General features: G+C 38.0%; 1 protein-coding gene across 2 annotated transcripts; it reads right to left on the bottom strand.

Moving 5' to 3' along the window:
- Nucleotides 1-6,504: 6,504 nt before the first annotated feature.
- On the bottom strand, nucleotides 6,505-25,022 carry RBM24 (RNA binding motif protein 24). Of its 2 annotated transcripts, none has more exons than XM_087930886.1 (5): nucleotides 24,747-25,022; nucleotides 24,392-24,610; nucleotides 23,299-23,422; nucleotides 19,054-19,108; nucleotides 6,505-8,992 (listed from the first exon to the last, which is right to left on the bottom strand). In XM_087930886.1, the coding sequence occupies exons 2-5, from the start codon at nucleotides 24,557-24,559 to the stop codon at nucleotides 8,653-8,655; spliced, it is 687 nt and encodes a 228-aa protein (XP_087787012.1). In that variant the 5' UTR covers nucleotides 24,560-24,610; nucleotides 24,747-25,022; the 3' UTR covers nucleotides 6,505-8,652. The 2 variants fall into 2 exon arrangements, with proteins under 2 accessions (XP_087787012.1, XP_026555356.1); XM_026699571.2 differs by having other exon boundaries at nucleotides 24,392-24,613; nucleotides 24,747-25,008.
- Between the last annotated feature and the right edge of the window lie 1,730 nt (nucleotides 25,023-26,752).

Genomic DNA, 26,752 nt, shown 5'->3' on the forward strand with positions numbered 1-26,752 from the left:
AGATTTTTGTGGGTTCTACTATTAGTGTAGAACAAAAGTTGGCAACCTTTTTTTTGCAAAGGGCCAGATCCTGCCCTTTCTTGCCTCTTTGTGCGCGGCTGTCAGGACTGCAGGCCAGACAGTCTGGCAGGCATTAGATAGCACCATCTCTCCAGCAAGGAGGCTGTAGATAGACTACTGCTGTGGCCTAGGATTCAGCCAGGCCTAATCCTGTCCTGGAAGCTCAGCTGAGGCTCCAACCTGCCAATCTGTCCATCCATTCTTAGCTTGTGGGCTGTATAATAACTGGTGGGCTGGATTTGGTCCACAGGTTGTAGTTTGCTGGCCCTTGGATATAGACAGTCTGAACAATGCCCTTTAAAAACTTACAGAGGGAGAATTGGTAGTCCTAATTTATGTTATATGAGCCCCAGGAAAAAATGAGAAAATCTTGGCTAAACAACTCCAAAGAATCAACTGTGTGGAACTACTCATTCTTTTGCAACGTTAGAACGTTAAGCAGTCTGAGGCTCTACTGGAAAGTGGAGGCCGAAATGTTGGCTTAGGCTGTGGAAGAAACTCCATGGTGCTTATGCTGACCAAGAATATTGGTAAGAGCAGGGATCTGTGTGTTCACACCTGCATAACAAGTAAATAAACTTCATATTATAGAGGCAGAATTTTAATAATTTCCTTCCAAGGAACTAGAAATCCAATAAACACTGTGTCCCCTGAAACTTTCCATTGCTTCAAAATGAAATGCAGTTTCTCACTGTGTTCATTGGTAAGTGTCAAGCACCAGGAAAAGAAAGAGATCCAGACAGTTCACATGGCTATAAAGATTTATTACAAGTTTAAGCTCTCTACAAGAATCTGAACTACTAACAGATCAAGGGAAATTAGCAGGAGATAAGAATAGAAGGAATTCAAGCGATTTAGATCTCTTGTGGCCCAAAGGGACTCATGCCTGATCATGCGTTTGACTTCTCCCTTGGGCTCAGCCTGGTCATTTCCTACATCGAGGATGTGCCCACGTTAATATCTGGAAAGTGCCAAATTGTCGAACTATGCTTTAAAATACGGTATGTTCTCTTTTCTTCCTTTCAGTCAAAAGAATTCTAAAGCAGTGTGCGTGGGGGGTGGTAATTAGAATTTCCTCTAATCCTAATTCATTCCCATCTTTACTTCAGATTAATTAAAACCATAAAAAGTGGCTATAGGAAATACAAGAACAGAACACATTTTTAAATAGACTTAAAAATAAATAATCCTGCATGTTCCCCATGAAAATATATTTTAAAAGATCATCCTGCGGGTGGTGGTTACATCCCGTTTTTGCCACAGTTGTTAAGTGAATCATGCAGTCATTAAGGAAATCTGGGTTCCCCCATTGACTTTGCTTGCCGGAAACCAGCTGGGAAGGTTACAGATGGTAATCCCATGATCCTGGGACATTGCAGCTGTCATAAATACATTCCAGTTGTCCCTGAATGATGATCACATGACCATGGGGTTGCTACAAGAGTTGTAAGTGTGAAAACTGGTCATAAGTAACTTTTTTCTGTACTGTTGTAACTTCAAATGGTCCTTAAGCAATTGCTTATAAGTCGAGGACTACCTGTATTTCTACCTGTGTGTATGAGACGTTTGGCTCCACCCAATTTGCATCCGCACTCCAGCTAGTGTAACAACCGCCACAAAAGTTAAGAGCAGCCTTTTGACCTTCCACAGCTTGCCCTGCAAAATAATTTTGAAGATCTTTTCTACTTCTAAATCACAGCCTCCAGAAACTATGCAAATTGCTTGGCAAGGATGAAGGAATGATTTGTCACTGCTTTTTTCCAATTCAGATAAAAATGATCATATAAAAATGGTCATAGGCCTCTAGGATGTGAAATGCTACTGTTCTCATCCTTAAGGCTTATCCTGGTACGCCTACATCCACCCCAGAAGTTCTGATCTAGAAGTTATGGACCACTGCCTTAGTGATATCATTGCATTGCGATAAGACTTCCATAGCCTCAGTGGGTGGTTTGGGTATGTTTTAAAAACACCTGTTCTCAAGAGAGTAAAATATGTAAGCTTGGGATCAGTGTAGGAAGTTACTCTGTCCTTCATGCCCGACAAATAAGCTTCTGGAATTGGCTGATCACTAAGAAGATCTCTTCTATTGACCTTAGATCCCAAACATGTTCCTATTAACATAGGCAGTCTTTCAGATAATCAGGTGGCTAACTGTGTTTAAAGAGGAAACTCTTGTCAGACTTCCATACTGCCTCTATGGGCTGCATTGCTTTGGAAGGAGGGTTAGTTATTTTAATGTTAATACTTCAGTGTATTAAAAGTGAAATAACATTTTAATGATGCAACATTAAAAATGACACCCTTGAACACTGAAATCAATGGAAATACATTCCATTTTCCATTAAAGTATTCTAATTATACTGATGGTTTGCTATAATTTTTTATCATTAAGTACAGATATTATTATTTAAGTGGAGTCTCTTTTGAATAAGGCTTGATTTGTGATAATGTCATGGACACATACATGGGTTTGGGGCACAGGGAGGAGGCACAGAATTGAAACAGTTTTATTTTTCACTTTTCAGTACTACAAGGTATTTCTTAGTGGTCTCCTATCCAGGAGCTAACCACTTCCAATACTGCTTAATTTTCCAGGAGCAGCTAAGCATGGCAAAGGGCCGCCACCAAGCCATACATTTTAAGACTGTCTCATCTTATGAAATCCACTGGACACTTTTTTGTGTTACTCTTTTTAGAGCAGGAATTGCCAACCGTTTGGACCTCAAGGACAACCAAACTCATAATTTTAAATCCCGCGGACCAGAGACCTTGGGAAAATCCCCCCAAAAGTCTGCAGGAAAATTCCCCACCCCATTTTCCTACCAATCGATCGTTCTTTACTATCTCTAGCTCCATTCTCGGGGTGGGGGGAGAGAGAGAGAGAGAGAGAGAGAGACTTTTGGCTTCATGAAAGGAAAGCAGCAGAAGTCTTTCTTTCTCTCCCCCAAACTCTGCCAGAAATGAGTCTTTGTGAGACTTATCGCGCCAGCACAGTCTCTTGGAGCAGGATGCCTTGCAGGGTCCCAAAGACTCATTTCTGGTGGAGTTTGGGGGAAAGAAAAAAAGACTTTTGCTGCTTTCCTTGCCTGCAGCCAAAAGCAGAAGAAGAAAAAAGTGGAAAGAAGGAGTTTAGTGGCCATGCCAGGCGTGTGGGTCGCATAGGGCAAGTTCCCCCCATTCCCCTCACTACCTCGTGTTGTTTGCAATGCAAGTAACGCAAGCCTTCTGTTCTCACGGGTCATATAGGCGGTGCAGCCTTGTGTTCCTGCACAGCCTGGATTAATTGCTTTGGGGGTGACATTTCTCTGTGGACCACCAAAATTTTCTCGTGGACCACCAGTGGTCCCTGGCCCACTGGTTGGTGGCCACTGTTTCAGAAGATGTATCAGTCAGTTACAAGTGGTCCTTGCCATACAACAGTTCATTTAGTGAACATTCAAGGTTATAATGGCAGTGGAAAATGTTATTTACGGCCATATTTTCACATTTATGGATGTTACAGCACCTCCGTAGTCATCTGATTTACATTTGGATGTTTGACAACTGACTCACATTTATGGCAGTTGCAGTGTCTTGGAGTCATGTGATTGATTCCCTTTTGTGACCTTCTGACGAGCAAAGTCAATGAGGAAACCAGACTCACTTAACAACCATGTTACCAATTTAACTGCAGTGATTCACTTAACAAATGTGGCGATAAAAGTCATAAAATGAGGCAAAACTCACTTAACAAATTCCTCAGCAACATACATTTTGGGCTCAATTGTAGTCATAAGTTGAGGACTACCTGCATAGTTTTCTCTTCAGTGAAATTAGATTGCTCTTGAAGTTAATACAGGTACAGTAGTCCTCAAATTTATGGCGGATCATTTAATGATTGTTAGAAGTTACAATGGCTTCAGATAGTATGCCTTACGGTCCATTAACCTTCTTGCTCATAAAGCACTTCCAGCTGTTGTAAAATATCACACTCCTCCCTGCGGTCATACTATTACATTTTAGGCACTTAGCAATCTACTCACATTTAGGACCAGTTGCAGCATCCTATGAATATGTGACCACAATTTGTGACATTTTTGCCAGTTTCCAGTCCCAGTTGTAGGATAAATTGAGGATCGCCTATAACATTTGTTTGTCACTGTCTACCTACATCCCTTTTATGGATTTTTGGGGTATGATTTCTATGATTTCACATTTTCCTTCTGTGGGCAGAATATTTATCTGTGGAAGGTTTCCAATCCACTGGACTATTTTTTCCAATTTTTCTGAACCCCAGTACTGTCCCTTGTCTGCCTCCAAATCTAACTTCAGTGTAAGGGTGCCATCTTACCATGCTAGAAACACTCCAAAATGAATAGGAAACCTATTAACCGTTGTCTCCCCTGCATTCTTTCTAGGCAGTTTTCCTATATTTCCTACAGATAGAATATACCTTTTGTAACATTTAAATAATAGAAACTTTCCATGAGTCCTCCAATCCAGAAAAAAAAATATTCCTGAAGTGTATATGCTTTAAAGTGTATATACTTTCAATCAGATAGCTAATTGTGTTATAATTTCTCTGTGTCAAATACACTAGATGATCTCATTTGAAAATATAAAGTGCTATGTCATAGTATTTTGTTTCTTTAAACATGGCTGACTTACAGCTTTCCACATGACATTTCTTATTAATAGAATCCTGCATATAGCTCTTGATAGTTACACAACACTGCAAGTTCATGTAGAAGGTATGCGGTTTTGCTTTATTAACACATTTATAATAGAAAGCAATTGTCAATCTCGTGTTCATTATGAAGGGAACGTTCAATTCAATTCATTTTGGGTACTTTTAAGGACATGTCCATATAGTTTCTTGGCAGCAATATGGAACTCTTATTTCCTTCCCACCGGGTATTGTTTTTACTTCCAAGTTAATACTTCTGCTCTGGTATTTTTTGCTGGTCTCCCATCCAAGTAGTATCAAGGTTTGACCCTGCTTAGCTTTAAGATCATTCAAGGTTAGCAATACATGCTCTGGAACTTTGGGGCAACTTGGTTTGATGCAACAAATCTTTTAAGGATAAGGTTACATTAATGTCATTTAAATACTGCTTTCTATTTCTGTAAGGATCTGTCAATGAGTACAATTAGAAAAAGTGTCAAAAGAGGTAAAAGCAACTTGTTAGAGTCAGGCTTTGGATTCTGGGACTGTCCTTCCTTTTTTTTTGGCTGCTGTAAGCCACAATGATTGGGTAATCGGCATTATGAAATTATCAACGGTGTGACTTGAAATTTCAATCTTCTCTGGGTTTTCTTTCCCCCCAAAATGAGAATTTTTAATTTTGGAATCTATTAATTTTAAGGATTAATGGATTTATTTAAGTTTGGGAGTTTTAATTATCCAATTGTAAACCACTTTTAGCTTTTCGGGGAGAAACAGTAAGTACGGTATGCTTGCAGTATGAAAATAAAATAACAGCACACCTTAATTATTCAGTAATAATCAGTGAACTGAGACTATTTTCAAGTCCTAAATATACAATTAAAAATGAAACGTATTTCAAACAACTCTAAGAATACTATTAGTAAATCAGCTCCCAGTGTTTTCTCTCTCAGATTCCTAAGTTCTGTCTCAAATCTGAAAGGCCAAGAACTCATAAGTAACAGTGAAGGATGGATAATAACTATGATGTGTAATTACATTGAGGTGGTTTGTTTTCTGATGAAACTCTGCATAATAAAAATATTACACCTAGACATACGTAGCATCAGTCCCCTCAATTTTATCTCTTCTGATACTGTAGCACAAGGGAGGTAATCTTGGAATGTGGGATCCTATGATACACACAGATCTGTGGCCACTTATTTAAAACAGTGGCCTCCAATCTCCAACCGGTGGTGGCAGGAGGGGGGGGGGGGGGGATAAAGGATGGTTTTACATGCGCGTGCCACTTTCAGAAATTCAGCATCTCACATGCTCGCGCACCACTTCTGCAGCCCAATTCTGAATGGGCTGCAGCCCAGCACGGACCAGTGGTTGGGGACCCCTGATCTAGGAAATGTTTAATTTCTATCTGCCTCAATAAGACACTGAGAATAGTGTGCATATTATTTCAGTGGTGGTGCTTTTGAAAATGTAAAGACAAAACAAATCTATATTCTTTCAGAATGAGAACAGTGGTTTTTTTTTATGGATTTATAGGCCTGGTTCCAATTTTTAGAGGAATAGCATGCTGATGTTCCACAACGTAATTATGCATTGCATGTAATGTAGCACTTGTTTAAAATTTAATTTGACGGCACTGCATAAATAAAGGCAAACCAAATAACATTTCATTTGTCTCAATCAACCTTTTTAAAACCATGAACCAACTGTTTACTCAATAGGGGGAACAATGAAATGCATGTTAAAATGTCTTGATGCATTAAGAAACTTATTTTGTGTACAACTGTAAAAAGTTTGGATTCAATGACATTTTTATTATTTTAATACAAGTGTATAGATTAGAAGATCTGAAACATTATAAAGCAATATACATAATAAATAACATGCACAGTAGTCATGTTATATATCTTATATAACACTGGCTAGTATTCAAAATAAATCCAGTGACATTGGAGAACTCCATAAAAATGCTATCCTGTCTTCCCTTTTATGAAATTGTTCAAGTATAAAAGATTCCAATACAGTCTAAAATATTAAATTTCTTTTTAGGTCAAGAATAAAAATTACACATTATTGCAGTTCACAGGACAAATGAAAGCAGCATTTCCTAGCTAAGGAATAATAGTTGATCTATATAGAGATGAAACTGAAAAATGACCCCTTTTCATAGTAGAAAATACCAATAACCCACTCTAAAGACATGATGGGTATTCCTTTATGATGTTTGCACATATTGTATTTAAGATTAGGGCTTCAGACTTTATCATTCATATAGCTAATTGAGAAAAAGTCTCATCAAAATTAGTGGGACTAAAAATTCAATTCTGGATTACTGTTATGGTACTGGAACTATTTATCTGCAACTCAGTCATCACATGGGCAACCAAGTGTCTTTACAGTAAACTCACAGGCTGGACAAATCACATGCTATTTCACCATATTGTTCAGCCAATTCCCATGGTTTCCATATGCAGACATTATTATGGATGTGTGTGACCAATAATATAAATATAGCTCCTATTATACATCACAGTAATTTTTTTTATTGAGTCTTACTCCTCAATTGGTACTGTATATGTAGTATCTGAACATCTTTCTGAGTAAGTTTATTGAAAACCAGTAAAGCTTTCATCCAAGAAAACTGGTATTCAGTCAGTGAAACAGCGGGAAAATCATGAAACTAGCATCTTAAAGATCAAAACCTTTCCAAAAGTTTTAAAATACCCTTACCAAGGTATGTTTATTGAAGACAATAAACCCATGTCAGCATCTTTAATTGCTTATATTATTTTATATTCTACTGCTAAACCTGCTAAATAACTTACACTATGAGATGAATACAATATTTTACAGTTTCACATCTAAAGTGGGTTTCTTTAGAATGCAGCATCGTACAACTTTCAAAATAAATATATCTTTAAATAGCATTACAATTAAGGCACAATATAGCTCACATAGAATTAACCTTTGAAGAATTGCAGTCTCAACAAGTAGCCGCATGGAAGAGGCCTATGTTTTGCAAATAAATATTTAAATAGGAATTAACTTGTATACAAATCATTTCAAAAAGCATTCCCTAGTACAGTTCTTAAATATTAAAATTCAGCAAATTTCTTCCTGCCTTTATTCACAAACCATGAATAGATACAGTAAATAAAAGGAGAAAGCTGCTGTAGGAGAGAGCTGATCCTGTTTAAGAATCAGAATAGCTGACTCTAGCAGTCAAAATTGCTCTAAAAGTGAAACAGGATGGGGAGAGGGATTAGAATGTGACAACCTCATCAAATGAGAACAAGTGATGTGTTCTTTCCAGAACGGGCTGTGTCATTGATTGTCTGTACAGCTGTTACACCCTTTAATTCCACACCACTTGCTCCATAGTCCCATTCATAGAGAGGACAGATGAGAAAATAACTTTGATGCTGTCTACCCTTCCCCCATCTCCCAAGGGCCATCTTCCTTAGTTTGTTTGATGCCCAATATGAGATCGTCCAAAAAATATTTTTCTACTCATTCACACAAAATAGGCCATACTAAAAAATTGCAATGACAGCCAGCGCTTTCAATATTTAAGTAATAGTAATCTTCTACTTGATACGGTAGTTACGGATTGCTCACCTGAACTTTTTACCCTGGATACTGTAAAATGCACCTTATTTTTTTTAAAAAAACAGCTTTTTTTTGGTTACTTTAGCTATGCTTTCATGATAAGATGATGCTTAGAAACTCTTACAATATCTTATCCCACAATATTATTCATTCTATGGGAGGCATAATGCTTTAAAAGACTGTGGTATTTGTTCTTATACTATTCTATTGCATTGTAGTTTTTTTCTTTTTTAAAGCTGGATAACTTAAAAAGTTAATTATTTCTACTGGAAGGCTTGAAGGTAAATTGATAGGAGTAATAACAAAGGATGCTTTCTTGCCATGTCCATCTGCTATTGCATACGATCTGTTTGCAGTTGCTGTGGCTGGTATTGGCCAAAAGCAGCTGCTGCAGCTGCAGCTGTTCCAGGCGCTGCTGCAGTGATAGGTTGCTGGACTGCATAGCCATATCCCCCAGCAGTGACATATCCTGCAGCAGCTGGCGAAGCTGCATAGGGATACTGGTCATAAGCTGCAGCTGCTGCAGCGGCCGCCGCTGCAGAGTACTGAGCATATGCAGCTCCCGTGTAGTCAAGGTAGGGTGTGGTGGAAGTAGCAGCTGTAGGCTGGACATGTGGAATAACCACTCCAGGTTGCACGAAAGCTTGCGGATATACATAATGAGCAGGGATCCTGTTGAAAAACAGAAGATAAAGTTAGGCCACTGGGAAACCTCACTCCCCGGTCCAGAACTAAAAACCAAACTCAAATTTAGTTGTTGTTATATGCATAGGGTTGCCACAATAATTAATTTCAGTTATCGTCTTGCAAGCTAAAAAGGAGACACACTGATGAAAATATATATGTGTGTGTGTGTATGTGTGTTTTAAAAAATAGTAGTGTCACGTTGTTAGTGCCAACTTACAACACTAATCAGAATTGCTATAAAGGCACACTACTAATTTTAAAATACTGATAATCTTAACATGTACATTTGTTAAAAGAAAAATTAAAGAATCCTGGTTTGGGACTAGACGACATGGGGTGCATAGCCACAGAGAAGTGACTAGTTTTCCCCCTAAGATTTGTAATATACTGAGAGTTTATATGATTCTTTCCTTAGAATATATTTTTGGTAACCTACATGTTTAGTTTCATGATCCAATACCGATGATTTCACAGGACTTCTGCTTATTCCATTGCATTACCCACATTATTCAAATGGATATGATGTAGGGTAACAAATATTTTGTATTGTGGCAATCCTACTTGAATTGCTATGCACACATTAATTCCTCTGCAACTTCAGTCATCCTTATTAAAAAATAATAAATAAATAAAAACCACAGGCGACAAAAGGAGTTTAAATAGAAGTTCACAGGTGTGGTAAACACAGCAAGAATCACACTTGTCAAACGAACTATAGTGCAATTCACTCCGTCACAAAAGGCTATTGAGGGGAAGCTATATAGATGCCATTAAAATACATGACAGTGACCTCTGGGTAGATGTGCATCACACTTCTGAAGAGGTTGTAAGGCCATGAAAGTCAAACCTGTTATGACATATCAGGCCACGGAATCTTGTGCCACCTTCCTTATTTCTATATAAGGCATAGCTTTGGAAGGAAATAGGGAGAGCTGGGGTAGAATTATGTTCAGGTAGATCTAGTGTTTAATAAAAAAAAAAGGAGAAACATATTTTGAGGAACAACCTTGCTGTTATTACATACATACTTCAATATTCTCCTTACTATTAAACATTCCATTTTTTTATGTGTGTACCGCTAGAAGCACAAGCAGGCCACTGTTGATATTTGTAATAAAGCTCTCATATGTATAGAGAACAATACTTCTGTGGTGCTTTCAACACGCAAATGCTTCAGGTATTATCTCAGGATTACTTACGAACAGCTTGGTAATGGAGACCGTGGTTATTATGCATAGAATAATAATAGTTTGCTTAAAAATCTCTGAATAAATCTGCATGGCTTAAAATAAGCTCTGCTTGTTGCATGCAGCTATACAAGTTGCTAATTCCCCACCTATATGTATATGGATTGATCCCTTGTATCTTACGTATCCAACCTATTACTCTTGTATCTTATGTATCGAACCTATTACTCCCTTTGGAATAAACAGAAACTTCTCCAAAGTTTTAACTTGCAGCTAAAACTTTTATCAGGAAATCAAACTGTCTCTCCTACATAATGTGTAATTCTGATAAGATTCAGGGAACACGCACACACGCATAGATGCAGAATGAAAGCTTTCAGCTTCTCATGCAATGTAAGTTTCCTTTCTCTCTATTGCACAGATTACATCCTCTTGATCCCCCTATAACCAATTTAATACAGCTGCATTGAAAAATTATTTTCAACGTTCATATGATGTTGCCAAGCAAAAAATGTTTTTAGTTATATAACACTACTGCATTAGAAAGTAATTTTTTGGACTTAAAATCCACACAGCTTTGCTTTGAAACAACTACCATCTGTAAGAAATGGTATAGGATCTCCTGTGTGAGTAGGGGGTTGGACTAGATGACCTACAAGGTCCCTTCCAACTCTGTTATTCTATGTTCTATGTACTCCCCCTTCAATGCCTACAATTCAATATTAAGGATCCAACTAAAAAAATCATAATTATTTTCCGACTGTCCTGGATAGGAAAACAGCAACACATTAAGGATGCATATAAGAAGAGATTATTGAACAGAATGACAGTCACTTGTTAAGAATTTTTTTTAAATACAGAAAAAATTATTCATCTCTTATATTGAGTGTTCTGTAAAGAAATCTATGATATTAAAGTCAATAATAACTTTGTTTTTGTATGGTTTTAAATAGATTTAAAACCATATAGTAATTTGATCATAATGCTCATTTAAAAACAGATCAATTGCCAAGGATCATTTCTATCAGACTTAAGACTTTAGAAGACACATGCAGATCACTTTGTTATAGTTAAGTCATAGCTCTGTTCTGACAGAAGCATCATCATCATGGACTTTTAAAGTTGTTTCGTTGTTAGAATATCATGATGAATCTATGTATTCAAGTACTTGTAATTTGTTTCTATTAAGCTAAGAAACAAACAGGTGGGAGAATTATGAAACTTTACCCCTTTAGAACTTCGTAGCCTACGATTTGCATGCACTCTGTTCAGGCGCCCACTGTTATGCCATATCTCACATGATTGACAGCGAAAGCTGCAGTGGGTCTATTTTTGATCATCTGTCATGCGACAAGAGCTTCCAGCTGAGTAAAATGGCTTTATAAGGCCAAAGTAAACGTCCATCTGTTGGAAACGCCAGCATGCAGAGATTGTCATGATACTAAAATGCTAGCTCCTTTTATGTTCTTCAAGGTCAAAAAGTTAAAGAGCAGCTTCTCATTAGGTTGTTCAGGCATCTTGATGCAACAGATTGAAAAAAGTTCTTCTGAACTTACTTTTGGGAGAAACACTGGATTCTGCACCTTTTTCCAGATTTTTCAAAGGTAGTTTTCTTTGATACATTAGAAATAGGCACTGAAACTCATCCATTTTCCTTCAAGATTATTATAAACACACACTTACATGCAAGTAACCCTACTGAACAGAGTGTTTCCTTACTTCTATCAAGCAAAAGCAAAAATAAGATTTTGAGATTTAGATTATATATATTGTGCTGGGTCCTCATGGCATTGCATTTCATTTGATCCCAACAAATACCTGTGGTGGCCTTAATTCACTCGAGCTATACCGGAATTAAAACAGTGTTTTCCCTCATACACTAAAAAGACTTATCACAGATAGAGCTGCAGGCACTTCACTAACCAAGGTGATCCAAGAAAATGGGGTAAACTCACCATGTATCAACAATTGGTATGGGTAGGCCATTCTCCCTTTAGTCTTTGCATTGTGCTTTCTAGGGCCATTTTTTTCCTAGGAAAGGCTAACCCATTTTTTTTTTCAAACGGGTCTCCCGGGATCAGAGTCCTGGATTAGTCTGAATAACAGCTGACCGACAGTAGTGGTGGAACAGCTGCACGATGGCAAGAGAGAGCTGTCTTTCTGCTTCTTTTCCCACACCTGTTAGCTGTAGTTCAGGCTGCTTTTAAAGACGGGTTTCATGTTCATTGGAGCAGTTCTCAAACCATGTCTAGGAGTCTAGCAGACCATTATGGGTCAAGAAATATTCTGGAATAGCACTGTTCTGTAAGAATGCTAAGCTACTATGTCCAAAAGGAGTCTAGCAGACAATTTTTTGGTTCATTTTGAATTCACTTGTAGAGCAGATAGGCAAAAATAGAGTTGAGTTTTGACAGATTGCTCAAGATATCTATCCAGACATTGTTAAAACTTTCTGCCTCCCAGGCTCTTTCCTATCCCAATGTACAGTAAGGAGAATAACGGCCACTTTCATGCCTATTGGTGACATGGTGGAAGGTGTACTAAGAGATGGGGTAAACAAAGCTGGAGGAACCTCCAACCCTTAACATAATCTCTGTACCATGAATATGGATAGAATCACTTTCCAGCTTTGTGTCTAGGTCAGGATAAGCTCTGTCAGTGGGGACATCATATTTTATGCCAGTATAAATTTTTTTTTGCTAGCTCAAGGACTGGTAAGTAGTACTTTTAAGTCAGTCTTTTTTTAAAAAAAAAAAACCCTTAATGGGTCTCAGTTCTGAAAAAACATGCATATTACAATATATATGGAGCCTCGGTGGCGCAGTGGTTAGAGTGCAGTACTGCAAGATACTCCCACTGCAATTTGGCAGAATCCCACCAGGCTCAAGCTTGACTCAGCCTTCCATCCTTCTGAGGTGAGTAAAATGAGGACCCAGATTGTTGGGGGCAATATGCGGACTCTGTAGACCGCTTTGAGAGGGCTGTAGACTATAAAGCAGTATATAAGTCTAAGTGCTATTGCTGTTGCTATATCATTGTAAAATCTGGGGTTGGATTCATTCCTTTCAAAAGAACTCACTTTAATGTGTGTGTTGAACTTGTTATATAACTATATCATTTTTATTCAGAATTCAACCCTTACTGAATTCAATGAGTAATTATATTGAGCTAAATATGTTGTGTACGTGTGAATACCATCACAAAAGTAATCTTCAACTTGCAACCGTTTGTTTAGTGATCATTCAAAGTAACAACGGCACTGAAAAAAGTTACTTAGGACCATTTTTCACACTGTTGTAGCATCCTGCCAGTCATATGTTCAAAATTCGGATGTTTAGAAATTGGTTCATATTTATGACAGCTGTCATGTCCCAGGGTCATGTGATCACCTATTGCGACCTTGTGACAAGCAAAGTCAATGGGGATGCCAGATTCCCTTTATAACAGTGTTACTAACATAACAACTGCAGTGATTCATTTAACAACTGTGGCAAGAAAAGTCATAATATAGGGCAAAACTCACTATTTCGCTTAGCAATAAAAATTTGGGGTTCAGTTGTGGTTATACATTGAGAACTGCCTTTAAAGCATTTAGCATTTTCACAGTAACTGCAGTGGAGTCAGAATATTTAAGTGGTAACAGATTTCCAGTAGAGTATAGATAGTCATGTATAAAAGCACCAACATTAAGCTAAGATGTATTATGATAAGAATGACCTATCCTCTTTCCAGAATTTTGGATTTTGCCTTTTGAATTTGACAGGACATAAGGAAAATTTTGGAAACATTTACTTCCAGTATTCTTTTAATTAATTGCTACTCATTGCACTGTATAAGCCTAACTAAAAATAAGTTTGCACTTTATTTTTACTTTCGAATGTATTATTTGCAGAAGAATTGGATGTCGGTTCCACCTGTTTTCCAATGAGTCAAATTTAATTAACTCAATTAAGCATCAAATCACTGAATTTCATTGGCTTGGCATCAAATCACTGAATTTCATTGGCTTGGAGCCTGCTTCAATGCCCAATTCTATAAGTTGCACTGGGAGATTATGAAGTCCACAGCATTTCAGAGTGAGAGATAATTACCTCTGAATTTATTATTTTATTTTGGTGATAATTAATGTGATATTTTTATTTGCTGTGTGCTACTGAGAATCTTTCAATGTGGGCAACATATAAATAATGTAAAATAAAAATTGTAAAAAGTCTACTAGCAAGCACATGATCTGACTCATTCAGTGAATAAATCTGAGTCGTTCTATCTCTGTGTCTTCCTTCAAATAAACCTGTCTTGATTCTAGCAATGTGTGAGACACAAAAAGCAGAGCATGAATCTCCCTGGCACTCTTATAGACAACACTCATGATATGAGCCCATCGTACCAAGTCAACACCCTTCCCCTGCTTTGTCCATACATGAAAGGAAACCTGTGTCAATATTTGAAGCTCAACAAAGCAGAAAGCCTTATCAAATCTGTTGAACTCAATCACCTATTCACAATCATGCCACTGTACTGCTTTAGATTTTTACAACCACTGAAAATCTAGCATGGCTGCAGGAGTAGCCCCAAATTGTTGCTTCAGTTTTATCTCTGCTGCTCTGGTTTGTATTCCATCCCTTCAGGGCTGGCAGGAAGTTATTTTGGGAAACAAAGAACACAAGGGAGGAATTACACTTCTCCCATCCTGCTTTCAGCAGTTCTGATTCCATTCAGGATACAGGATGTCTGCATTTGGGGTTTTTGTTTTTACAAAAGTGTAAAAAATAATAATAATCCAGAGCTGAGCAACCTCCGGAAAGGTAACTAGGAGAATTACTGGTGATAGGGGGTGGGGGGAGCAAACTGTTTACATCATCATTGGCTATGTAATCTGAGGTGACCACAGTGCATAACTTTCTTATTGTTTGTAAACATTGTTTAGTGGTTATTGAGTTAATGCAGCCAACTTAATTGGTATGAAGATACAGCCAAACCATCATGTAATTATGATTTGGGGTAGGGAAAAGATTGACCCATCAACACATTGGCTTACTTCCATGAAGTAACACAGATTCGTATAGTTTAAAGTATTATTTTTGTCACAAGGAACCACATATTTCTGTAACATCCAAATGTAGGCATTAAATGAAGAAATCAGAAAGAGAAAAGAAAGCCCCTGGATTAAAAAAAAATGTTGAATTTTAAAAATATGTCATTGTTCCTAATAAAGTTATTTTTAAAAACCAGTTTAAGACCCAGGTAAAGGATAGATTGTTTTCCAAAATAAAGTAACCCTAAATTATAGTAGGTAAACTTTATTACCGCTTTTGATTATTAACATATCCAGGCACATCCAGAAGGGATGAGGGAGGTTTTGAACAGCTCGTACTATATTCAAATAAATCCAACAGGCCATCATGTGGAGCAATTGCCATTTTGCACATATATTCCAAGAAATAATAAAATTCTGAGCAAATAAAGTTTTATATATTTAAAAGTTCCTAGAATAAAATAGGATTGTTTTTAGTGATGAAACAGCAAGATAAAACTGGATAAAGATTTTATAAATATATGGCTAGCCATATATGACAAGAACAATGGATGAACAATGGAACCATTAGGACAAAAACAATGGATTGGAGAACATAGATGCAAAATAGGGCTACTATATCCATCTCCAGTGATTTTGGTGACTATTAGGTGATAACAAAGAGTTTGGGTTTTTGGTATTTATTTGCTGTCATCTAATAGTCATCTGGATATTTGCAACCCAGATGCTTCATCTTATCAGAAAAAGATATTATATCAAGATCCATCATTATCTCTGCATACTATAATACCACCTAGACAGCAGATGTTTTGAAATTTATCTTAAGAAAAACTATCTCTGAAATACTCATTATATCATAAAATCTTTATTGAGGCTTACCCCATCCTACATATTTTTATAATATTGTTTTTGTTTATTGTTATACTGTAATGCTTGCAATCTGACAGTTGTTTTGGAGCACAGCAACATTAGTTGGTGTGCAAAAAAATTCTGAGGCCACATATCACCATTCCATTCAGTACAATGGAGAAATGGTTCTAGAAATATGAAATCATATACTCTATAGCTGGCACTTTTACTGGATGAACACACAATAGATATTCAGGAATGCTGACTATCACAGCACTGTAATATGCCACTAAATCAATGTAAGCATCTGCAACATCTACATAATGTAGATGAACTGTTGAACAGTGTACAAATGGACAAAACAGAAGACCATAAGTTATGGACTGCAACGTAGCTAAAATATCAATTTGAGATATTTGAAGTATTTCTTTAGTCACTTATTTACTAAGGAGCAATTTCTATTAAATTTAGAGGAGTTAACTTTTGATACAGAAGTATCAAAACTATGCTGTTACTTATAGTAGTTCCTTTGACTACATAGTTTTTGGCTTTTCATCTCCATGGCTGTATGCCAAACTACACTTGTTGAATTTCCCTCTTTTACAAAACACCGGCCTTTTGCAAAACTGTTATCTTTCTCAATAGACTGGCTGAATGCCAAGCTACATTGCAGGGAAGAGAAATTAATCTTTCCTCCCATACTATGATCCCAGCATGAATGGTCCTCCTGAAGCTGCAATTTCACAATAATAGCAAGTGTCAGGAGAGCCGATGTGGGAGGAAAAAAAAAATCCTCTTTTTTGCACACTTCGCTCATGGTGGTAGTGGGAGGGGCTTCTCTAGATTTTTAAGAGAAAATAGTCTTGTGACACCTGTCAGAATGATAGAAAATAATATTCTTCTCATTCTATCTGTTTAGTTAAATCAGTTGTTTTGGTAAATTATGCTGTATAAATATTTGATTTAGAACAGTAACACTCCTTAAGGGAGTAGGTAGGCGTTTATTTTGATGAACAGCTAAAACGTTAAAAGTTTTGTCCTTAAGAGAAATGAAAAAGCCAATTTAAGACATGGTTACACGGTTAATATATAATTTTTGGAAGCAGAATCTTGTGTATTCTTAACAGATATGCACTGTTGCTTATTGGTATTCAAAAAGAAAAATGTGATTAAGATTAAGAAGGAGAGTTTGTATGATTATAAATCTATTTAGCTTTCTATCTTGAAGTCTTTATCTTATGTATATACTCCCTTGTTCCTCCTATATATGCACTTAGCTTTTCTATTAATGGCAGACAAATTTAACATTTCTATATCTTTACTTCCCCTAAGTTGGCAAATAGTTGGGGAAATTAAAGCATTTAAAAACTATCAAGAAAATTACATATAATCACAGGCAAATGAACTGGATCCAGTGTTGCATCACACAAAACTCCAGAAATATGATCCTATGAATGAAAGGCCAGAAAATTTTACTTTTCCCAACAGTCTCTATTGTTCTAGTTCCCAATCCTGTAAATATGTTAGATTTATCTGCGGACACCAAATCAGTGAAAATTGCTTCTGAAAGGGCACAACATTTTGCACTTCTCTAATTCTCTCTCTCCTGTCTCCATTATAGCCCAGGCCCCTATCATCAGAGTTCCTCTGTAGGGCATCAACTCACAGATTGGATTTACACATCACACCAAATCATAATGTTGTTCATTATAAATGAGCTCAGCAATGATAGTTTGTAAACCACATTTTATGGCTTTTGACTAAAAAGTGGTTGGCTAGTTTATAGCTCAGTGCGTTGTGCGAATGCAATAATATGTAAATCCAGACATTGTCTTTTTCAGTCTTCAGCTGGCTAAATACAATTATTGCTGCTAGTGTTTCATGGTAATAAGTTATAGTATTTCAAAACTATTCTCCAGTTTCACCTTAAGTTTTACTTAGCAAGGATTAGCAAGGAGAAAAAGAGCACAAAGAGAGTTCAAGCAGATTCCTTTTCTATTTTCATATTGAATTGTTGAATTAAAAACAAAAACAAAGGTCTATTAAAAGTAGCACATATTTAAAGAATACTGTAAGTTAAAGCTGATGAAAACAAAATCATTAATGGGAAAGTGCAAGTGGACGCATATTGTTAATAACACAAAGCTCCACATCCTTCCCAAAGTACAAAACAAAAAAAATGTAACATGCAAGCAATGTTGAGCTTTCTTTTTTTTAAAAAAAAGAAAATAAAATGGTATCACACAAATTTAGCAATCACTACAAAATGTGGTTAAAAAGAAGATAAATAAGTCGCAGGCTACAGCTTGAAAGCAAGAGGGAAAAAAGAGGTTCTTTTGCTCCCCTTCGCAAAGTCAACACTCCTCAACAAAACCAAAATGGAAAAGCCACCAAAAACTTTCACTACAGCTCTTTCAATTAAACAAAAGCACACAGTTTAGCTATCAACACCACTTCATTACTGTAATCAATCAATCAATAAATAAATAAAACCACACTGATATCTATGGACTATAGAAAGAAAACATACATGCATCGTTAATCACCATTTTAGCTTGTTTGTGTGTTTTGAGTCTACTGGTTACAGAGTTTAATTCCAAACAGAACTATTCCACCTCATATCCTTCTCATCAGTTATCTTAACTGTAAACGATCCCTGTCAGATTAGAAAGAGATAAATAACATTGAGTTTAGCTTTAGAAATATGTATATATTGTTGGGGGTACACTGGAGTGCTGATTATAGGCAGACCTGGTTTCCCCACATTCTTATCCACACAGGACTGCTTCAGTGCAGGATCTTTAACACTTATTTGAAAACCATTAAGGAAGTGAGGGCATTTTAAATCTGCATGTTTGAAACAAAAAAGTAATAATTTTATTGCCAGCAGTCACATTAAAGGACGTTAACATATATAGGCTATCTGTTTCCCACTGCAAAGAAAACAAACAAACCCAAGTTTAGAGGAGACTTACCCAAAGGGTCTCTGAATTAAGGCTGGATGGAGCTGTTGAACCCCAAAGGCAAAACCTATAAACGAAACAAAGCACAAACTGTATATTGGTACTCCTTCCGTTCCATTGTTACTTCGTGTTGGCAATCTTTTACCTCTCTATGGAGAATTAAAGTTTGTGAAATTAAATGGGACTTCCACATCAATAACCAAAGCGTTGAAGATTTATAATAAATACTATCCTGGGATCATTCTTAAAAGCAGGTAAAATGTAACTTACCTTTCATGAAAATGTTTTATACACTAATGCATTTTGTTTCATTTTATAACCCTGGTTTTCAAGGCACAGAGGCCAAACAATAATTCTGTTATTTTGCTGCTTCTAGTATTAAAAATACATGATTGAACATGGTCCAAAATTATTAATATGGCTGGTATATACAAGAAAGTTTAAAATAGTAGCAAAACTTTGTATAAAGGATCCTTGATACTCTCTGAACTTGGTTGTTTTCTTGCAGATGTTTCATTACCCAAACTAGGTAACATTATCAGTACTAGTCAGGATATCATCATCAGAAAGCACCAAAGACCCTCTTTTCAACCCTGAGTTGCAAATATTCTCCTTTATTGAGCTTTTGCACAATTTGAAAATAAATTTGGAAGAACTACTTTTCAGCTTGTGTAAATAGAGCCTCACTTTTATTTGCTGCTTAGAGTTGACTTGAACCGCAAGATGGGCAGCAAATAAATTTAATAACAAATCACTGAAACACAAACCTTTCTTCACATGTGAAATAAAGGCTGCAACTTTTAACTAGTCAGTTCATATATATATATATAGTTCCTGCAGATTTTATATATATATATATAAAAGTTCCTGCAGATTTTACTCTGCTAGTTGTTGCCAACTCAAGGGGGTGGTGCTGATTTTAAGGCCATTATGCCAGTGATCTCTGAAGACATTTTCATGGTCATGTGGCCAGCATGAAATCACGGAGTGCTGTTATCTTCCCACTCTGAAGTGGTACCTATTTATTCACATTTGCATGTTTTCAAACTGCTAAGTTGGCAAGAGCTGGGGAAAGGATGGGAACTCACCCTATCACATGGTGCTCAACTCTCGAACTTGTCAGTGTTCCAGCTGACAAGCTCAGCATCTTAACCACTGAGTCAACCACACCGACCCCCCTAAACATACTAAAAAAATCTCAAAAAAATCAGACTGCTTTACCAAGTAGCAGAAAAGTACCGTGCTTCCTCTGAATCATTTTTTAAATGTGTTCACAGCCTTAATAGTAATCTTTTCATTCAACAATATTCATAATATTATACCTGAGGAGAAAGATTTGTTATTTCTCATACATTATTAGTTTGGGGCACACGTAATGTTCTTAGTCCTAAACTTGGTTGCTGTATTTGACGCTTCCTCTTTGTACAATTCTTTTGTATAGATGTCTTTGTACAAATTTCTGTTGCCCTTTTAGGGATTGCTTTAAATATGGTTGTCAAATACCTGGCAGGCCTGGGAACTCTTGTACATTGGCCTACCTTCCCCAAAACCTTTCCCCCCCAAACATTTCTACTGAAATTTCATGAGCTTGCAGTCATGTGTGAAATCTCATAAGATTTTCTGCTGGAATATAGAATTTTTTGATATAACTAGAGGAAGTTTTGCCAAATAACTGATTGAATCTGAATCATATTATTATGTGTTAATCTGGTTAGTTCTTGACAGTGAAGAGGCAATGCCACATCATAGTTAAAACCAATGATGGAAGGACAAAAGAAAAAAGTGATGTTCATGTTCCCAATCTCTTAGCTGAGGCTGGAAGATTGGGATCCTTTATCTGTACCAAATTGGCTTGATCCTGGTATGTTTCAATAAACTATTAGCAAAACCAGAAGTAAACAACCTTTTTTTAAACTAATGCTGTATTTGCTCCAGACTTGTATATAGTCAGGATAAAAAGCAAATTTAAATTAATGTCATTTGCGTTTATTTAAATGTAATATACTACAGTTTATTATTCCCTCAATTTAGGTAATTTTGTTACATAAAAAAATTACTTGGTAATTCACTGTTCCAAATCATAGTTTGTACAAACCATGGCTTGTGAATGTGTATCAAATGAATGAGTTCTAATTCTGATTTAGCAATTCATGGAATCAATTACTCCAATTGACAACTGTTGTATAGAATGAGCAACATACCAGTATAGCAAAAAAATGAACAAAGGGTTGGTATGAGACTGAATTGAATCAATGCTAAAAGTTGATATACATACAATACTATATATTCCCATAATAGTTGAAGGTACTTCCTCGTTTAGAACTTAAATATAAAGACAAAATAACTGACAATTTATTTTTAGCTTTCATTTAACTTTAGTATTCATAATAACAGCCTGTATCTTTGCATTATTGTTTTATTTATTTATTAAACTTATATGAAGTTAATTCCACTGCCAAGCAACTCTGGGTTGCTTACATCATAAAAAAAAGCAAAAATAGAAAATATTAAAAAATTAAGTATATTAACATTAACAGAAATAAGGTAAGTTAGAAAGTAGAATGGAACAGGGTGGCCATCTTGTGAATGCTTTAGAATGATTTCTAAACAATTCCATAATATATTTATAATGAATAACTAGGATTAAAAGGATTAATCGATGCAAACGAATTAAGATTAAACATATAATTTTCTAAGTAAATGGGGATGACTTTCAGTAGGAGAGGTCCTCAATAATAGTTAAAGAGTACATACATGTGACTTTTTATTAAAAAGTCTATACCCACTGAATTTTAATAATAATTTGTTCATTTTCCTGAAAAAACCCTAAATTCCACTATTTAATTTCAAATTGTTTATCTTGAGTTTAAATGTAGAGGTAATGTAAATGTGGGGTAGAGATTGACCGTGGTTATTCCTAGTTACTTCAGTGATGAACAGAAAACATGTTGATCTTGTTTAGAGGCTGATTTTAGTAATGAAAAAAAAAAACTTCCATAAATAAGTTGACGCTAGCCTGGCTGGAAAAAAAAAGAGCATAGTACTTCAGGAGTACAATGTTGATAAAAAGAAATATCAAATAAATGAACAAATGAAATAACTCAGAAAGTTAGCGTTTGGCAACACAGAAACTACACACACCAATGATGTCTGTTGCTCCACAAATTAATGTAAACTTATTAATCAAAAGTTATTGCAATTATTGATTTTACAAAATTTGGTTTGTTTTTGAGATGCCTAGGAGACATTACAGTGTTATATATGGTGCCAGAATAGGTTGCTGACTATTATTGTAAATAATAAGATAGGTTTCACAAAGAAACTGGAAGCTATTCCAGGTTTCATTTTGAAGCATTTATTTTTGATGATTCTTAGAAATCAAACGTTGACTACAGATGCTGCCAAATATTGTACTAGAAATATTAATTAAAAGAAAACTTATATTCTGAGTCACATACAACAGAATGACTCTTCATTTAATTGGACTCTCTTATCAATTAAATACTTAGTCCCATTAATTAGACTCTTCAATTAAAGAGGGACATCACATGTGATTCACCAAAAAAGAAATTGAATATTTGAAAGAACTATATACATTAATTTTCCCTATATATATACACAATAAATAGAGAGACCATAATCCTGTGTACATTATTTGAGGTAATAACCTATAGAAATCACCTGGTTTTGCATGAGGCTGTGATATTATTTTCTACATTCTCAAGTTAGTGATTTCTAAATTTCCACTTTCGGTTTCCTGGACTTCTATCAGTCAAGTATTTAGAAAGGGACTATGCAAGAACTTCTTCACACAACTAGAACTACACTTGTAGTGCACACATGGAGGTTTTCCATAGCAAGTCAAAGGTACAATCAATTTTTTTAAGAAGGAAAGTTTTCTGGCTGCTTCATTGTCCATATTTTCTACACGGAGCATGTACATATACCTGGGAAAAAGTAACTTATCCCCCTTTCATCTACTCCAAATATTTTATGTCAGTTCTGGGGAGCTCTGCCCCACATTCTGCAAATCACATGACATTATGGCTCTTGGACATAATTCTTATAGTTGAGCCAGAAATACGCAAGTTTTGTATTGCGTTGACACAAAGTATCCTCAACATGAATTGGCCATTATTAAAACCACAGAATTGGGTGATGATACAATGTTTCAGAACTATGTTCTTTGAGAACTTTTGGCTGTTCATTTGCAAACCACTCATTCTAAAATTAGAAGATAATAATCACAGTTATTACCTGGCTGCATAATTCTTGGTTTCGCTCCCAGATATGCAAGATTCACATTAGCTTTTCTGCCATCAATGATTGGATTAGGATCTTTGCAGGCCCTTTCAGCAGCAGCTCGATCCGCCATTGTCACCTTGATAGTAAACAGCAAAGGTATCAAAACTGCAACCCTCAAAACAACCTTCCAGATATCGTAAAACAATACTCTTTCTGATGGACTCTTTCAGATTAGGATGACCAGGGAGTTCCCTTTTTGTTTTGTTTTGGTATTTTGCTTTTACAGTTGGTTGCATTCTTTTACATATTGTTTAGTTGTAAGCTGCCTATGGGTGTTTGGGTGACCTATTAAATAAACAAATAAATAAACTCCCTTCACCCAAATGAAAATACAACTAGGCAGTATCTTTCAGTGTCGGAATTTTAGAGATAGGTGTGTGTGTGTGTGTGTGTGTGTGTGCGTGTGCGTGTGTGTGTGTGCGTGCGTGTGTGTGTGACATTAATACAATAAACACTTTTTAAAAATGCAGTTCTATTCGAAGCATTCTCTGTTTCCCTAAACAGGAGCACAGAAAGTTTGCAGCACTCCAAGCCAGTGACACAGTAGCATGTGCCACTGTAGATAAAAATATGAACATGTCCTATCAGTCTGCAGCCAGCTGGCTTCTTCATTCAAGGCCAGAACTTTATTAGCAAGTTTTCCTATGCAGCCATGAAGCCAATATCCCTAGCGCTCACAGTACAGACTTCAGAGAAAAAAGTTATCACCCCACAAAATATCCCCACAACACCTGGAGTCAGTAGTGTACTAATCGTGGGACCCCCTCAGTTGATAGGCAGTTTTTCTTAAGTGCCTCGCTTACCCCGTGGCTTAAGTTTGGGGGAAATGTACCGTTTGTCTGCCTTCCAACCAAATGGTCACAATCTTTTCAAAGCCTCCTTTTTGAGGGGAAAGAGAGACACCGGGGCTGAGGGATTACTGTCCCCTTCCCCAGCACTGCCTTCTCTCCCGCCATTATTCAGCGACTACGACCACCTCATTCTCCGCGCTCGTCGTCGTCGTCGTCGTCCCCCCCTCACCGCCCGGCGGTCCCTTTCGACTTACAAATCCGTATCCCCGGGATTTGCCCGTCTGCCGGTCGGTGATGACCACGGCTTCTTCGATCTCGCCGAAGACCTCGAAATACTTCCGGAGGCTGGAGTCCGTGGTGTGGTAGGGCAGACCCCCGACGAAGATCTTGGTGTAGGTGGTGTCCTTCTGCGTCGTGTGCATCTTTTCCCCCCAAAAAGAGAGAGCGAGAGCGAGCGAGAGAGAATCTCTCCCCTGCTACGAGACCGGCAACAAAAGGAAGGAAAAGAAAGTCAGGGGAAGGGGAGGGAAGGAGGGGAGGGGAAAGGCTCTTTTCCTCCGGCTGCCAAAGGCGCCAACTGCCCTCTTTCCAAAGCAACTTCTCTCTCACCGTCCAGAGTCCGCTTTCCCCAGCCACGCAACAGCACCCGCAGCAGGAGCAGGAGCAACAGCAACAGGAAACCTTCCTTCTCCCGCGCCGAGCGGTTCTGAGCTGAGCTCCGTGGTCAAACAGGAAGCCTCGTCGGATGATGCTCTTGAGGTAGGACGGTGCGGGGGGCGAGGAAAGCGCAGGGAAGTCTTCCGCCGGCGGAGGTCTCTCCCCAAATGTCACACGCGCGCGAGCTCCCCGTTCCGCTGCCGCCCCTCTCCACCCTCCACCCGCCCCGCCCCCCCCACACACACATCGCTTCCCCGCCCAGCTCGGAGGGGCGGGTAGCCAGGCGGAGTCCCCTCCGGTTATTGGTCTCTTCCTGGGAGAGAAGCCGGCAGGGTTATAAAACCCCGGTTGCGGGGACTTCGCGCGTGGCGTCGGGGGAAAAAGAGAGAGCGAGGCGAGGCCAGCGGCCGGGCGGCCTCGCCCACCTGCGCGCTGAGCGGCGCCCTGTTGAGAATAGCGGGAACCTCTCGGTCGTTCCCGTTGCTCGCTTGGCTGACAGGAGCTCTGCGTCGCCTTTCTCTCTCTCCGCCTTCCCTTTAAAAGCTCACAACCACACCACCTTCTTTGGGCGCCTGTTGCCGAGCCCTCAGCCGCCCGTTTCGCTTAAAGAGCGAGCGCAAAGAGGCACATGGCGAGGCGCAAAAGTTTGACCTCGGGCAGCCCTGAGGAGGAGGCGGGGATTGCGGCGTCTGCTGCCGTGCCTAGGGCCACCCTTCCCCTATCTGGTGCCCACCAGGCACGCCGGGCTGCCAATTTCCCCATTGGTTGGCTGCCTGGGACGGCGTTGCCGGGAAGGCTCTTGCAATGGGGCCCCGAAGGCCTGCGAATTCCTCAGCCTTGGCAGAGAGAGAGAGAGAGAGAAGAGAGAGAAAGAGCGTGAATAGGCAGAGATGGCTATTTGGGTTAAGAGCCTTGTTCTCCTGCTATCTTGCCCTCTCTCTCTCACAGGGAAGGAGAGCGGGGAAGGCTGTGCAGTCAACCCAAGGTCGCAATGGCCATGGAGGAGCAAGTAGAATGGGGCGGTGGGGGGGGGGGGAGCTTGCATGTCCTAATCTAAGGAGACATTTCTTGCGTTTTCCTATCAAGCCTGTCAAAGAGGAAAGGGAAATGGACACAGCCACCAAGTCCCAATGGGAAACGTCATCCCTTGTCTTTTCAGCCCATTAGATGAGCTAAAGACAGAGAAGGAAGAGGGAAGCTCGTTTCTCTTAATTGTCTATGGAAATTCTCAGTCATCCAGGTCAGGGCTCTCCAACCTTGGCAACTTTAAGACTTGTGGACTTCAACTCTCAGAGTTCTTCAGCCAGCTGGGAGTTGAAGTCCACAAGTGATGGTTGTCCCAAAGGTGCTTCTTCAAGAGGCAACTGGGCTTTCTGGCTTTTCTTTGAAGACATCTCAGTTCAATGAGATGTTTTGCCTCTTGAAGAAGCACCTTTGGGACTCATTTCTCTTACCTGCCCGATTTCAACTTCCCCAGACTGAAAATCCATAGGAACCCACTCACTTTAATAAGAAAGCTCAACTATGATTGCTTGGGGGAGGAATTTTGGATACGGGATTGACTTAGAGAAATGGCAGAAATTATGGGTGCAAACTATAAAATGACAATGTCCACAGCCTATAAAGAAAACTTGTATAAGAATAAGATGCTTTACAGGTGGCATTTTCCTCCGACAAGGATAGCAAGAATGTTCAAGAACAAATCCGAAAAATGTTGGAAATGTCATCAGAAACCTGGTTCATACTACCATATGTGGTGGACTTGTGAGGATGCTAGAAAATATTGGACTAAAATCCGCATGTGGTTGGAAAAAATGACAAAGAAGCATATAGATTTGAAACCGGAGCTTTTCCTATTGGGAATCTTACCAGATGTTTATAGTAAAGATTTGAAATATTTGATTGTAAATGTATTGACTGCGGCTAGGATTGTATTTGCAAAAAATTGGAAAAATGAG

Source organism: Pseudonaja textilis, chromosome 3 (assembly GCF_049901715.1).
Source record: "Pseudonaja textilis isolate UNSWEBS1 chromosome 3, rPseTex1.2, whole genome shotgun sequence".
Lineage (NCBI taxonomy): Eukaryota > Metazoa > Chordata > Lepidosauria > Squamata > Elapidae > Pseudonaja > Pseudonaja textilis.

Excerpts from the sequence above, each read along its gene's own strand:
- RBM24 (XM_087930886.1), bottom strand. The coding sequence starts at position 24,559 with ATGCACACGACGCAGAAGGACACCACCTACACCAAGATCTTCGTCGGG. Across the intron at positions 23,423-24,391 it reads AATCCCGGGGATACGGATTT|GTGACAATGGCGGATCGAGC; the intron begins GTAAGTCGAAAG and ends TTTACTATCAAG. Across the intron at positions 8,993-19,053 it reads TTAATTCAGAGACCCTTTGG|GATCCCTGCTCATTATGTAT; the intron begins GTAAGTCTCCTC and ends GTTTTTCAACAG.